At 37.1% G+C, this 15,843-nt stretch overlaps 1 protein-coding gene across 1 annotated transcript in view; it reads left to right on the top strand.

Moving 5' to 3' along the window:
* The window catches only part of Nbas (NBAS subunit of NRZ tethering complex), a 324,412-nt gene that overhangs the window by 196,833 nt on the left and 111,736 nt on the right, over window positions 1–15,843 (top strand). Inside the window, exons 36-38 of the mRNA XM_076833054.2 lie at window positions 8,914–9,081; window positions 11,390–11,503; window positions 11,818–11,935. Of these exons, the coding sequence (XP_076689169.2) occupies window positions 8,914–9,081; window positions 11,390–11,503; window positions 11,818–11,935 (400 nt within the window). The remainder of the gene's footprint in view (window positions 1–8,913; window positions 9,082–11,389; window positions 11,504–11,817; window positions 11,936–15,843) is intronic.

Here is a 15,843-nt window from a genome sequence, read left to right as displayed (position 1 = left end):
CAGTTATCCAGTTGGTAATGCAGTAGGACACATTTCAGAATATTCATTTATGCATCTCAGTCAGCATGTAGATCTGCCCACAGGAGGGCACACTGTTCCTTGTTTTACTTCCAGGATGATGTGCTTAGTTAATTGAGACTTTTGTCCCCAGGAATTCAGGTGAGCATATGGTTTTGATTGGTTTGGCAATTCCACATTATGGATTTCCTCACAAAAGTTAAAATTGGCTGCTTCCTCTTTTAGCACTGTAGTTGGAATTACAAAACTTTCTTCCTTTTTGACTTTCCTTTCCTTCATAGGGCCCATACCATTTTTCTAATATTTGTTTCATGTTCTGTTTTAAAATAATTGTTTTAGCAAGATGGAGTACAGGTTTATTGTGTATTTGCTGTTTAAATCCATTTGTAGGTGACACTTTCCAAAAACAATATATTCAAGTTGCCTTTCTTGCTTACAGTGAAATCTGTGGGTGGTTCTCATTTCTGTTTACCTTTGAGGAAGTATCTTGATATTGCTTACTTCGGCTGGTCAGTATGTGCCACTCTGAGATATTTGTCCTGTACCGTTTTGGTGTATGCTTTCAGTGGCTGCATCTCCTGTCTCGTTCACCTATTCTGAGTCCTTCTTTCCTCACCATTTCACCAAAGAAACCTGTGTGAGTTGTCAGTGACCTCTTATGTCTGTGGGTCAAAACTTGATATTTGTTTTATTTGACCCATACTTCTTTCAGGGAATGGTTAACCCACTTGGCTTGTTTTTCTTGGGCCTCCCTGGCTCTTATTCCCATTGTCTTTGCTGGTTCTTCTTCATCTTCCAGCTTAATGTCAGATGCTCTGGTCTATCTTCTCACAATCTGTCCCCTGACTGTGCTCCTCCCCTAGAAGATGTCACCTGCTATCAAGACTTCAGATATCAGTTTTGTGCCCATGATGATGACTACCTACTCTTTAATTCTAGCCTGAGTTCCAGGCTTAAATGTACCACCACCAGCCTGACATCTCTTCTCCTTTCTTAAAGACAACCCAATTGCAGTATGTCAAAATTGTTATCATCTCCTCTTCTGTACCCATCTCTGCCCTTTAGCCCCTATTCCCTGGAATACTGGTGTTCTTTCTTCAGTTTTACCCATGTCTAGAAAGAACAAGTCTATCTTTACAGTTTTTCACAGCATAAATCTTCCTGGCATCCTTGATTCTTCTCTTTCCTCTGCACAAAGCATCTTGTCTCTAGGAAACCCTGTTGGCTCCACATTCACAGTGGACTGGGAGTTGGATTATATTGTGTACCCCACTACTACCACCCTGGTTTAAATGATCATGTCTCACCTCAAGTCTTAAAGTAGTGGCCTATTTTTCTTATGCTTTTCTTCCCACTGTACAATATTCTCTATTCAACAGGGGATCTAAAGTGTTTCTTCTAAAGTATCACAGAGCATGACATACCTTTTTCCCTAAAACCTTTTACTTGGAGTAAAAACTAAACTTTACAAATTTATGTATGTTTGTTTTGCAGTGATGGGGACTTGCACATGCTAGACTAGCACTTCTACTGAGTCACACCCCAGCCCCTTACTAAGTTTTTACAATTACCAGCAAAGACACCTATAATCTTTCTTCTCCACACCCTTTTCAACTTCATATCACCCCTCCCCATCTCCTAGCATACACATTCACTCTGCTGAGCTGACTGGCCATATGGGCCTTATGCCATTCTTTAAACATTGCCAGAAAACGTTGGCCTCTGGGTTCTTGAGCTTGCTACATTCTACCTGGAATGTTTTTCTCCCACCTATTTAGGTGACTTTGTCTTGCTTCTCTCAGGTCTCTGTTCACATGTCACCTCACTAAGATCTTGTTCTCCCTATGTACTGTAGAGTGCCTTCATGCCACTACTCCATTTCATTTTTCTCCTTATGGGATGTGCTTTTCTGACATACTTTATATTGATTTTTTTGCTTTTCTCTTCCTGGAATGTGAGTTATCTGTGACAACAATGGTGCTTTATTCAGTACTGTATTTCCAGCAGCTTAGAATTATTATTACAAATTGATGTCACAAATATTTGAAGAATGAGTGATGAGGAAGGTAAGATGTGGATGTGATAGGTGCAGATAAATTGCTTTATTACACAGGGAAGAATATTTGAATAGTGTTCAACTTGGTAAGTTCTCAGTTAATTTCTTCCTTAAGGTATTATTAAGTTCCTTGGATGCAGGGACCTTATCTTTATCATAACCGTGATACATTGCACAGGTCTTCAACACAGACATGAGAAAAGTATGTTCAGTAAACTTTGTTGGTACATGCAGAATTCAAAGACATGTATCAAAAGAGATTTTAAAGGGTTGGGGCTATAGCTCAGTGCCAGAGTACTTGCCTAGCACGTGTGCAGCACTGGGGTTGATCCTTAGCACCACATAAAAGTAAAAGCATGTTGTCCATCTAAAACTGAAAATAAATTTTTAAAAAAGTGATTTTAAATAAAAGATTGAGCATGGAAAAAGAAAATTATGTCTTACACCTCTAATTTTGAGTATGCCCAAGAGTGCTACGAAGCCAGGTGCAGTGGGGCTTGCCTATAATCCCAGCAGTTGGAGAGATGGAAGCAGGAAGATTGTGAGTTCAAAGCCAGCCTCAGCAAAAATTGAGGCACTTAACAACTCAGTGAGACCCTGTCTCTAAATAAAATACAAAATAGGGATGGAGATGTGGCTCAGTGGTTGAGTGCCCCTGAGTTCAATCCCAAGTAACCACTGCCCCCTCCTCCTGCCTCAAAAAAGAAAAAGCTAGGACATCCAAGTTCTGGCCCTTAAATCCCTTACAATAGTATATCTTTGATGAGTATGTCTGTTGGGGACTTGTGTATTATATATAAAAGCACTTTCATATGCATTCATTTTTCTGGGGAAAGGACTTACCTTCCTCAGAAATATGAAGGTGCTTATGGCTTTCAAAGGCAAAAGAGCTAAATTGTAGCTGTGCCTGCTCATGAGGCAGATAAGTTGAACCAGAGTCAGACTTTACATTTATTTACTCCATGGGGCATTTTTCTGTTGCTTTCTCTCACAGGTACTTTTAGATTTTCATTAATAAGGATTATTTTTTTAATATTTTGGATATCAGGAAGAAATTTTCTATAAATAAATTATAGATGCAGAGAATTGTTTTGGATTATGGATATGTTAGAAGAAAAGGGGCAGTGGTTGAGTCGCACCTCGATTTGTAATCCTTGCATAGTGTACATGTCCCCCCAGCTCAGTGTATAGGAGGCCAATGGATCTCTCTGAAATTAACCCTTGTATTATCAAACTATGGAGAAAGCAACTCCTTAACTAAAGATTCATTATAGTAGTTGACCAATAAGAACCATGTCTGACATGTGGAACTATCTTTGTACTTGTGAGCCCATTTGGTAATGGTATCTTTCATCATAGGATTTGAAAAATGTTATTAGTGCTTAGGAAGTTAACCTTTGATCTATGTAGCACACTTGACATTAATGAGATTTCATGTTAAATTATATGCTGGGTATGGATAATTTGGGTTTGGGGTTTAATCTAGTTTTGGTGTTACACACTGTAAATTAATTAGCAGTGTGCCACTATGACTATAAAAAGTGTCAGTAGTTTAATTTCAGGAGTAAATTTTGCCTAACATCTTTTTGCTCTCCCCATTATATGAAGTTGAAGGAGAAATATTTTCCTCATTAAGGACTCTGGTTACACTATGCTCTTGGTCAACCACCCCTAAAACAAATGCTTGTCCTGTGGGTCCAACACATGAATCTTTTATTTTACTTTCTCTTTTGTAATCCTTCTTAGGGGAAATACAGAAAATCTATTTATGTGAATTTCATTTATTTTCTGAAACAAATGTTTGCATTTGCTGTTTTAAATTTCCTATCTTGGTGTAGCTGCTCCATAATATGGAAAGAAGTAAATTTTAAGTTTCTTTTATGAAATAGAATAATTTTTTGTTTAATTTTTGGTACTGGCGATTGAACCCAGAGGCACTTACACTGAGCCACATCTCCAATGGTTTTTTTTTATATTTTAGAGACATGGTCTTGCTGAGTTGCTTAGGGTCTCCCTGAGTTGCTGAGGCTGTCTTTGAACCCATGATCCTCCTGTCTGTTTCCCAAGCCACTGGGATTATAGGTGCACCACCATGCCCAGAAAGAGTAATGGTTTTATGACTTTCATAAAAGTCATTTTTTATACCTTTGAATTTATTTGATTTTCCTCTGAAGTAAGTCATATTCTGCTTAAGTGCCATATTTCTTACCCTGTTTATATTTTTAATTCTATACTTGGATTAGTTGATGACATTTAAATCATTCACTACGCCCTCTCAATTAAGAAGATTCTGCAGATGAACAGGAATGGAAAATGTGACATGAAATCCTATTTGAATAAAATTTATCTACTCTAGGTACAACATATAATGCTTTTGGAAATGTATCTTTAAACATTTAAACAGCTCAATAAAACCAGACTTCTTAGATCTACCTCTAGCTCCAAATTACAGAGATTTTCACATTCTACAGATGTGATGATGAATAAATAGTGGCCCTACTCCTGATTGGCTCACTGTCTAGTCAGAAAGGAAAAAAAATTAATACGTTGTGAAAATACATTTAAAATGTGCATTTAATGTTACGAATGGATAGAAGGGTCCTACATTATCTTAAAAAGGTTTGACATAGAGCGAAAGTATCACATGCTAGGGAAAACTTGGAAGAACATCTCTGTGACCTTGAAGTAGGTGAACATTTTTTAAATAAGGTTTAAAAATAATCTTAGTTAAAAATGATGAATTACATTTAGAATTAAAAACTTTGGTTAATCACAAGACACCATTAATACAATGAAAAGGTAATGCCCATAGTAATAGAAAATATTCACAGTACATACAATTAATAAGAAATCTGTTTCCAGAACACACAAAACACTGATAAGTGAATAAGATGGAAAACCAATAGAGATCAGAGCAAATACTTAATAGAAATTACTCATCGCAGAGATTAAAATCACACACACAAAAAACATTATCAGAACTGATGTTGGCGTGGATATGGAGCCATCAGAACTCTGAGTTGCTGGTCAGAGTGTGAAGAAAATGTTTGGATCTACTTTTTAGATATGGACATATGCATACTGTGTGTATTGGCAGTTCCACTACGCATAGTACGTTCACCAAAAGGTAATTACCAGCAAGTTCAGAGAAACATTATTGGTATTAGCTTCAAATTAAGTACCCAAATGCCTATTGATAGAAGAAAAGATACATAAATTTTGGTATATTCATACCGGGTAATGTGATGTAACAATGGGCTGAACCCTTAACTATGTACATAAAAGTGAAAACACAAGAGTATATGATTCTACTTTTTTTTATATGAATGAATACAGGGAAAACATTTATGCTGTTGTCAATCTGGACAATTTTTTCTCAAAGTGGTATGTCTGGGAGGGAATGTAAGAAGCTCCTTGGATTCTGATGGTATTGTGTTTCTTGGCCTGAGGGCTCATTACATGAACGTGTTAAAATTGATCATACTATAAGCTTGTGTGTGCATACTTTTTTCCCATGGGGAGGGAATTCTGGGGATTGAACTCGGGCTTTGCACACACTAGGCAAGCACTCTATCAGTGAGCTGTGCATTGTCTTTGAATATGTCTTCTACTTCAAATGAGGTTTATTCAAAAGAATCCTTTTGCTTGGTTTAAAAAAGACAGGAAGAGAATATATGTTGGTTATAATTGTCTTTTTGTAATGGGGCTGTGAATAAATGTTCTTTTATCTATACCTTTTTGAACTTTTCAAATCGTTTTTAATGAGTTCGAATTAGTTTTATAACAAAGTAAAATGAGTTTAAGTGAATGCGAATATTGAGGGAGGGTGTGAAGGAGGAAGACGGGGGTTGGGGGGAGAAAAAAAGGAGAGGGAGAGAGAGATTACTGGTGTGTTGAAATCATGCAAAGAATGAGTGGCCTAAACATTGTGATACCAAATCTAGTTAAGGAAAGGGGAGGAGGCACTCTAGCCCTGTTGCCTCTAGGCAGCATATTCAGTTTATTTGATCTACAGTTGTGTCATGGTATCCTAATACGTACTTTGCAGTGTTATTATGAAACACAAGTTAGGATAGCAGTTGGAGGTAACATCCACTACATGTCTACATGGCATGAGAAACTCTATGGCTGGAGAAGTGGCCTCACTGGGGGAAAAAGCCTTTGGAGGTCCTGAAACTGGACCAGTTTTTTCTTCTACTGTGTTAATTCAGATCTGAGAGCCAGCTTTCCGCTGTATTATGATAAGAAATGAACTTGTATTGCTATCATCACAAATGATAAAGAAGTGAAGGAGAATTCCAGTAATGCCACTATTAAAGCAACTCCATTCTGTTTGTGTTACCTTCTAGTTTTTAAATTCAGTATACTTACAAAGGTCTTGGCACATAGCTGCCATTTCTTGAATGCTTGCTATCATTATTATTGTTGTCAAAGGGACATTTAGCTATTTTCCTATCTAGAGCTTTCTACCTTGCCTCTTCAGAAGTGTTTGAATAATGAACTTCTGTTTTTGCATCTGTCTTCTTTCTGTGCCTTGGAATGCTTGTGATTGAACTTGGCCTCCTCGGTTCCTTTCTATCACTAGAAAGGCTGTCTTCTAGTTCATTGAGGTTAAGCACACATATGATACTCTTTCCTGTTTCCTTCCCTTTATTTCCTGTCATTCAAATCTATAGTGTATTTTCATTTGCAACGTATCTCAGTTTGGATTAGCCACATTTCACACATGACTCGTGGCTACTGTGTTGGACAGCTCAGGTTAGAGGCAGTTCTGGATGTGTGTTCCACTGTTTAACACCACTACACTCACGTGATAATTTTGGTTAGCATCTGCAGATCCAGCTACTTGATAGTTACTTCAAGATAGACTTGCTAAGACAGCATTTTAAATAAATGGTGCTGGGAAAAATGGATATCCATATGTAGAAGAATGAATTTAAATCCCTATCATTCACCATGCATAAAAGTCAAATCAAAATGGATGAAACACTTAGATAACAGACAAGGAACCTTGCAACTGTTCAAAGAAAACATAGGGTCAACATTCTGATATAGGTACAGGCACTGGCTTCCTCAGCAAGATCCTTAAAGCTCAGGAAATAAAACCAAGAATCATTAAGTGAGATACCATTAGAAAGCTTCTGGACAGCAAAAGAAATGGTCATGAGAGTAAAGAGGAACCTACAGAATGGAGAAAATCTTTGACAGCTACTTCTCTGATGGAACTAATGTCCAGAATATATAAAGAACTCAAAAATCTCAATGCCGAAGGAAAAAAACATAGCCAATATGGAAAAGGAAAAAAGCAAATATTTATAAAGAACTAATCAAAAACTTTCCAAAAAGAAAAAAAAAAAACACAAATGGGCCAAGAAATATGAATGTTTAGCTTCTCTAGCAGTTAGTGTAGTTTTGATTTGCATTTCCCTAAGATTTCAACTTACTCCAGAAAGAATGGCAATTATCAAGAACATGAATAATAATAAATGCTGGTATGGATGGGGAAAAATATGTACAAATGCAAATTAGTACAGCTACTCTGTAAAGCAGTGTGAAAATTTCTCAAACAAGGAATGGAAACACCATATGACCAAGCTATTCCACTCCTCAGCCTTTCTTCAAAAGGTCTGAAATCAGCCATATAGCCAATTCAGTGTTTATAACAGTGCAATTCAGAACAGCCAAGCTATGGAATCAGTAGATGAATGGATTAAGAAATGCCCATGAGATGAATGGACTAAGAAAATGTGGTATATACACACAGTGGAGCTTTGCTCAGCCATAAAGAAGAATGAAATAATGATATTTGCTGGTAAATGGATTAAAATTTTAAAAAAATGCAAAGTGAAATAAGGCAGACTTAGAAAATCAAGGTTTGAATATTTTTCTCTCAGATGTGGAGGCTAGAGCAAGATAAAGGAAAGATGCTTGGGAAGGAGATAGGATACCATAAAGATACAGGAAAGATCAGTGGAATAGGAGAACTAGAGGGAGGATAAATAGACTGAATTTAACAAAATCATTTTATGTTCATATATACCAAAGGGAACTTCACTTTTATGTACGTAGGAGAAAGGAAGTTTAGTGGGGGGGAGAGCTTGAAATTAAAAAGCAAAAACAAAAATGTGCCTCAATGTGATAAATGTGACCACTCAAAGTGATCAGATGATACACATGAAAATAAATTTTAAAACCCATCATTGCTAGTAATGAGATAAATATATAACAAAACAATAGCATACATATTGTTCCTCCCTGAATCATTTTCAAAAGAAAATTCAGGGGGAAAAAACATCATGGTACATTAGTTTCAGAAATATTTATAAAGCAAATGACATATTCTTTAACTTTTACCAGTCTAATATCTAACAACTCATGTTTCTTTAACCACAGTATTTATTAACTAAATTATTCATTTGAACAATGCTACTGTGACCCCCAAGGAAAATAGAAGATTCTGGTTTCTACCTTTCGATGTTAAAGGACACTTTTTTTTTAGAGAGAATTTTTAATATTTTACAGTTTTCGGCGGACACAACATCTTTGTTTTTGTATGTGGTGCTGAGGATCGAACCCGTGCCGCACGCATGCCAGGCGAGTGCACTACCGCTTGAGACACATCCCCAGCCCAAGGACACTGTTTTTTCATCCAAATAAATGGATGATTGATAGTGTTTAGAAGGTTTATAATGTGGAACCTGTTAGTCTTTCAGCAGTCCACAAAAATTCTAATTTTCCATTTATTAGCTGGCAAAATTTCATAGGGAGAAAATGTCCATACATTTACAGGCTTTTAAACAAAAATTTGACATCTGGTTGCTATTTTTTCTTTAATGCAGGATGAAATGAGTGTTCCAGGCAGCAGCTCAGCTGACCTCTTACACTGGACTACTGCCACCACCATGAAAGTCCTTTCCAATACCACAACCACTACCAGAGCAGTACTGCAGGCTGTCAGTGATGGGCAGTGGTGGAAGAAGTCTTTAACTTACCTCCGGCCCCTGCAAGTAAGCAAGGCAGCCTTCATTTTCAAATGTGCTGTGTGGTTTGTCATTTGTTAGCACTACTCTTCATTTGTTTTCACTGTTACGTCTTAATGATTTATAAAATTTCTTCAGAAATCCAGGCTTCCTGTCAGGGCATGAGTAGTCTGTCTCATGGAGTGAAATACACTCCCATGGAGTACTTGCAAAGGACCCTGATACATTTGAGTAGGGTTTGGTTTACATCTTAGAATTAAAATTTAGTGAAACGAAAATGATTGCATCAGTGCTTGATTGCTTTGCTATATTTCTCCAAGCCAGTAGTTAGGGAAGAGTTAGGAGCCAGCTGATGGAGAAGGGTTGAAGTAAAGATCAGGATTAGCAGTAGAGCAACGGAGTTTATTTTGGGGGAAATCTTAACACATGGTTCACCTGTGTTCTCTGCATTATTACATTCCAGTTCTATAGTCTCACATTGGAAAACAAAGGGGAAAAACTTGCCTGTTTATCGGTTCATCCCAAACACACGTAGTTTCTCCTTCATTTATTTATTCATCCATCCATCCACAAACAGTTACCATTTTCTATGAGTCAAATACTGTGCTAAAGTTAGGAATAGAAAAGGATAACCCTTCAGTCTAATGCCCTTCCTCTGTGGAACTTATGTTTCAATGGGGGAGATGAAGAAAAATATTTTGAATAATGCCAGGGTGGCTATAAGTATACGAATGTAACTCATAAGCAAGGTAAGTGAATAAAGAGTCATGTCGAGGAATTAAAATTCTGATTTAGGGAGGGAAGTTTAGTTACTCAGGAAAGAATCAGGTTGAGCAGAAGTATGATTGAGCCAAGTAGAACAATTGCAGAACCCCTGCAGGGGGACTTATTTGATGTCTTTGTGGCAGGTGTAAATATAAAAGAGGCAGGTGTAATTTGAGGACTGTGAACAACTGGGAAAAGAGATTAGATAGGTGGTGTGGAGGCCCATCATTGAAAGCTTGTGTAGACTGTGATAATAAGTGTGTGGATTTTATGCTGGATAATATGGAAAACTTATGGAAAACTGAGGCAAAGCAGTTGTGTTCTCCAGCCTTACTTTTAATGAGCTCATGTAACTGCTGTGTGGAGAGCTGGCAGTCAGAAGCAGAGAGAGATTCTTGTTCAGTCCTCTGGGTGAGAGATGATGCTGGCGTAGACCGGAGTACCAGGAGGGTGGTGAGAGAGGACTTTGTGGGATATATTTTGTGGTCCTACAGATGGATCTGTGTGTGGGGGGCAAATGAAAAAGATATTGTTTACTGTGATTCTTTGTACTTGATTCTGGGGTAAATCTCTTATCCCTTCATGCATCACACTGGATTATGATTATTTTCCTTTCTCAACTGTTCGGTGTTTTGAAGGCTTATGTCCTAGGTCAGATCTTTAACCCAGATTGTAGTCTGAATTTTTATTAAACATCTGCTGTATTCTGACCACTGCCAGCAGCTTCATTGTTTCCCTCAATGGGACTTGGTAGGGGGTCTGGGTTCAGTAAACTTGGGAGGAATGTCTTCTACTTGGATCTTTCAGTAAGGAGCTTTAATGTTGATTTGAGGAGAGCAAAACCACCATAATCAACTATATTAGTAATAATAAAATACTTGCTAACAGGAATGTTGATGCTCCAGTCTTAAAGTGGTGGTCAAGAAGGAGTTGGGGTTAAGGAAAGAGGCACCTTCGTAAGTCTTACTCCTCCACCAAGGCAGAGTAGGTGGGGTCTGAGCTGGACCTGGAGGAAGGGTAGATTCTCACTAGGCAGCCAGGCTGTGGAAGAAAGGCACAGAGGCCTCTTTTATGCATTAAGCAGGGTGGTGTGATTGAGGTGAAGAGTTTGACTTTAATGTTAATTAGCATTTGATGATCTTGAATGTTCTACATAGTTCAGATTTTTGTGCTATTGCTCATTTGCCTTGCCACTGAAGGTTTTTTTGAGCAGGGAAGCACTGTGAACAAGATGATGTTTTATGATGGTTATTCTGATTGTAATATAGAAAACTTGCTGTGTTTATAGCACTTATTACTTCAGTGTTTCTGATTCATAGATGTCAAATTGACCAGGAAAATCAGGAGGCACTGAAGGTAGGGGTTGAAATGCTGCTTGTGGAACGTAGTTGTTATTACATTCTCTGCTGGTGTCTGTCACTCTGCTGCCCTCTCTTTTGGTCATAGAAAGCACACTGATGAATTTCTCCTGGAATTGTCCTTTTCTCCCTGCCATCTTGCTCCCTCCCTCTCTCTCCCCCCCTTCTTGGCTCTTTTTTTAACCTGCTGTTCTTCACTTTGTTCTGTTTAGGGGCAAGAATTTGGTGGTGCTTATCAAATTGGAACTGTAGCCAACGAAGATCTAGAAAAACAAGGGTGTCATCCCTTTTATGAATCGGTCATCTCTGATCCCTTTGTCAATGGGGTAAGGACAGTGAGCCTAAGAAAACAGATTTACTGTCAAGCTATTGAAGATGGTATAAAGAAAAACTAAAATTTTCCTGAAAATAAACTTCTTTGATTTTATTCTTCCTTATTCAGTGCTTTTATATGATTCATTCTGTATATGTTATGACCTATGAAATGAAAATCTATTTAAGATGTTAGATACAATAATATGCATTAGCGAGAAATTATTATTCAGGTCAGCAGAAGCCATAAACTCCTTCCCCTGTGATTTCTAAGAATGTGTAATTAGAAGAGACCCTATTAAATGGTGAAGTTGCTGCTTTTGTCTAGGCTGCAGTGACCTATGACACCTACCAGCATGTCCCAGCAGAAAGCTTTGCGGAAGTTCTGCTGAGAACTGGGAAACTGGCAGAGGCTGAAACTGAAGAAGTATTTCCAACTACAGAAGGTAAGAAAGGATGTTCTAGTTTCATTTATTTCAAACATTTACTGAGAACCTACTGTTTTCTGGATAACTTGTTCATACTGAGAATTTTAAAAAGATAAACAGGTATAATTCCTATCTTTAGGTTGCTGGTTATGTAAAATGATTCTCATCATGTATGGTATGCAGTGCTCAATATTTATTTCGGTTTGGCTTTTTATCCTTAATCAAATGTGCATCTATATTTGATAGTAAGCATTTTCTGCACGGTGGCATATCTTTCCACATAGAATTCTTGGAAAAGAATGAAATGTATGTAAATTTACCAAAGACAGTGTACTTTTTTTCCTCGTTAGCCTTCTTACTACCTTTTCTTGACTTTAGTCTTCCAGTTACCTCTCTCACTGCTCTGCCATCTTGGTGAGTACCTTAAAGGCCACTGGAGCACCATATTCCAGGCCATCAGTGAGGAAGGAAGAAAGGTGAGGAGGGAGAAATGTTTTTCTTGGAAGTCCTATTCAGTTTCTACCTCCGTGTTACTGGTCACCTCTAACTGCCAGTGAGCCTTGGCAGTGCCATCCAGTGCCCTCTGGGCTAACTAGCACACTACTATGTAAATTAAAATCAAGAAAACTTATTGTGGAACAGTTTGCTGTTTTCCTGAAAATCTGATACTACAATTATTTTGTTTGTTTGATCCAGGGGCATTTAACCACTGAGTCACATCCCCAGCTCTTTATATTTTTTTATTTTGAGACAGAGTCTTATCAAGTCCCTGAGGCTAACTTTGAGCTTGGTGATCCTCCTGCCCCAGCCTCGAGCTACTAGGATTAGATGTACAGGTGTACACCACCATGCCTAGCCTATAAGTTATTTTTAAATAATTATTTTCTTTAGTCAAAATTTGTATGCCCCTGGGAAGAGGAGTCACAAATACCACTTTCCCATAAACTATATGAATCCTTAGAATACTAGAGGTTTTTATAAACTATACAATTTTTCTTCATTTCTGAGAAATGTTTTTCTACCTTCTATCATTCTTTAATGAGGGTATATAACATAGTTTATCACATTTATTTTTCTCTAAAAGCTATTATTCATGATATGCTTCACAGTTGATATTGAGTATATATGAAGAGTATAGTATCATAACTCTTTATTCACATAATTATTCGTCATTACTTCTTGCTTTATGTTGTTGTATGAAGTCAGTGGCTCATGGTCTGAAAACAATTGATAACAGGTAGTTTGTAAAGATAGAATATGAAACCTTAACAAAATAATGGGTTGGATATGGGAATGTCATTTACTGATTGGCAAACATTCTGGCTATTGCCAGGGACCGAAGCAATAGCCAGTATGTCTGCATATTGCCCATATAATATTTTTATATATTATTTAGCTTGCTAATTGCTTATTGTGAATTCAAGTATCCCTTGTACAGAAGCGTGCCTCACAAAAAGGCAGACCTGTGAACCTGTAGACTTATGGTTAAAAGTCCAAAGAATGAATGCCTTCTTGGATTAGAAACTGATTCCCCTTCTCATTAAGCTTTCTGGCATTTTCCAGAGCTGTTTTTGGAGAAATGCTTAGAGTACTTAATTATAATACCCAGGCAGGCATACATTTCTGGTTATTGGTCCTCTTTCTATAGGGCCCTTAGAATACTTGGCTATATTTGTTATACTTGATCACTAATGATGCTTTAAAATGATCTTGAAATATGAAGTAGATAGCAAGGTTTCCATGAGGAGCTGTGTGGGGTAGACAAAATATAATTGATGTCAGGAGATTCCCCTTGTCTTCCTTTGCTGACAGTGAATTTGTTGCTTACTGAAGAAATGGTTCTAGGCCCTGTCCTAGGAACTTAGGATATAAAGTGGAGGAAGACATTGTCCCTGTTTTCAAAGGGCTTACAGTGGAGGTGGGGAGACAGATACATTTGTGTGTATTTGCTGTGACAGGCAGATGTGAGAGGCATTGGCACTATGGAGATCTGACAGCTGGAAGAGGTGGTGTAAGGTGTAGGTGATGTTTGGCTTGGGTTTGGAAGGTTGAATAGGAGTTAAGTAGATGAGAAAGCATAGAAATCAAGATGGGTAAGAGAGAAAGAGGATGTTTTACAAATGGGAAAATTTACTAAATAAGGAAGATAAAACAATGTGATTTTTCAGAGATTTTGAAATTATTCTAATACCTCGATAGAGTGGGCAAACAGCAAAGAAATGAGGTGAAAGTAGGCTGAGAAGAAATACAAAGCCTCAAATAGCAATCCGTTAAACATTCTGATGGAGCCCTCTGCTGGGAGCTATAGGGATTTCAAACAGAAAATTATTGTATTTCAGTTCCCTTATGCATTAAATGGCTTAACAATTCAGTTGTTCCGTTCTGTACCATGTTCTCTTATGATGTCTTGGCAGGGCCTAGTCTTATATATGTGTGCTTAGGTTAGTCCCGAATCTTCTTTGCTACAACTATGCAATTCAGTTAATCCAGATGTTATTTTACCTTTCTTTCAAGACCAATCTGCCTAATAGTTCCTCCTAGTTACACATTAGAATCACTTAGGCAATTTTTAAGAAATACTGAAACCTTGGGATCCATTGTAGATAATTTATTTAACAATCTGTAGAGTTGAGCCTACATAGCAAATATTTTTTAGAGTACCTCAGGCTGACCATTTGTGAAACCATAGTTTCACTTAAGTTATTGGATTCTCCCCACCCATAATATGTCCATTCTTCAAACATCTATCCTTTCTCTTTCCTGGCAGCATAGAGACACAGTGTCTTTCACATCTCTGGTCTCTTTGACCTGAGACTTAATCCCTGAGTACCATTTCTGCTTCTAACACTTCTGCCAGACGTGTGAGGATTTTCTATGTGATAGGTGCAAAGTAAATGTTTCTTCATAGTGAGGAGAATAAGTAGGGTGTATATTGTGGTGGCTCGGCCAGTGAACTGAGCATGTGCTCCTGGTTAATCTAAATGCAGGTATGTGTACTCCTCTTGGTCTGTGGGATTTTAAAGGGAGTACAGGAATTTTCTGTGTACTTCTGTTTTTTCAAGTTATCTTTTTTTTTGACAATCAGATTTTTATGTTCCTTTAGGGAAAAGAATCCAAGTCTGTTAATGAATTTTTCAGAATGTCAAGTATTAAATAGAAAAAAATATTTTCAGAATTAAGAAGATATATATATATACACACACACACACACCCCATTAATATGCTATGTATATTGAATATAGAGGTGATTTTAGTAATCATTTGTGGCCAGGTATAATAGCACATGCCTGCAATCCCAGTTATTCAAGAGACTGAGTGAGGAAGATCACAAATTTGTGGCCAGTGTCAGTAACTTAGCAAGACCCTGTCTCAAAAAATAAAAAAGGCTGGGGTTATAGCTTAGTGGTAGAGTGCCCTTGGGTTCAATCCCCAGTACTACCAAAAAATGAAAAAAATAATAATTATCTCCTTTATTTACATTTGGGTTTATTATTTAGAAAGCATTTTCATATATACTATCTTTTGATAACACTAATACATCTAGAACACACATATTTGGCTATTTTATAACATCAAATATTTGTCGGAAATGCAGTAGAATTGAAGAGTGATATATATATATATATATATATATATATATATATATATATATATATATATATATATATATATATATATAAATAAAATGCCCAAAGGTAGAATAGTGACTGAAGCTCCTGTGCCTCATTCTCCCTACAAGTCAGCCCATGTTTCGATTTTTCCCTACTGTAGGTTAATTTTCACTGTTCTAGACTTTAGGTAGTGTTTTATATAAAACAAAGATTTTTAAATTCACCTATGTTGCATCTATCAGTAGGTGTTTGCATATTTCATTTTTAATTAGAGTAGTATTTCATTGTAGATAAATGAGTTTATCTTTTATGTTA

The sequence above is a fragment of the Callospermophilus lateralis genome, chromosome 14 (genome assembly GCF_048772815.1).
Source record: "Callospermophilus lateralis isolate mCalLat2 chromosome 14, mCalLat2.hap1, whole genome shotgun sequence".
Taxonomy (NCBI): Eukaryota; Metazoa; Chordata; class Mammalia; order Rodentia; family Sciuridae; genus Callospermophilus; species Callospermophilus lateralis.
This window is presented reverse-complemented; position numbering and strand designations above follow the sequence as displayed.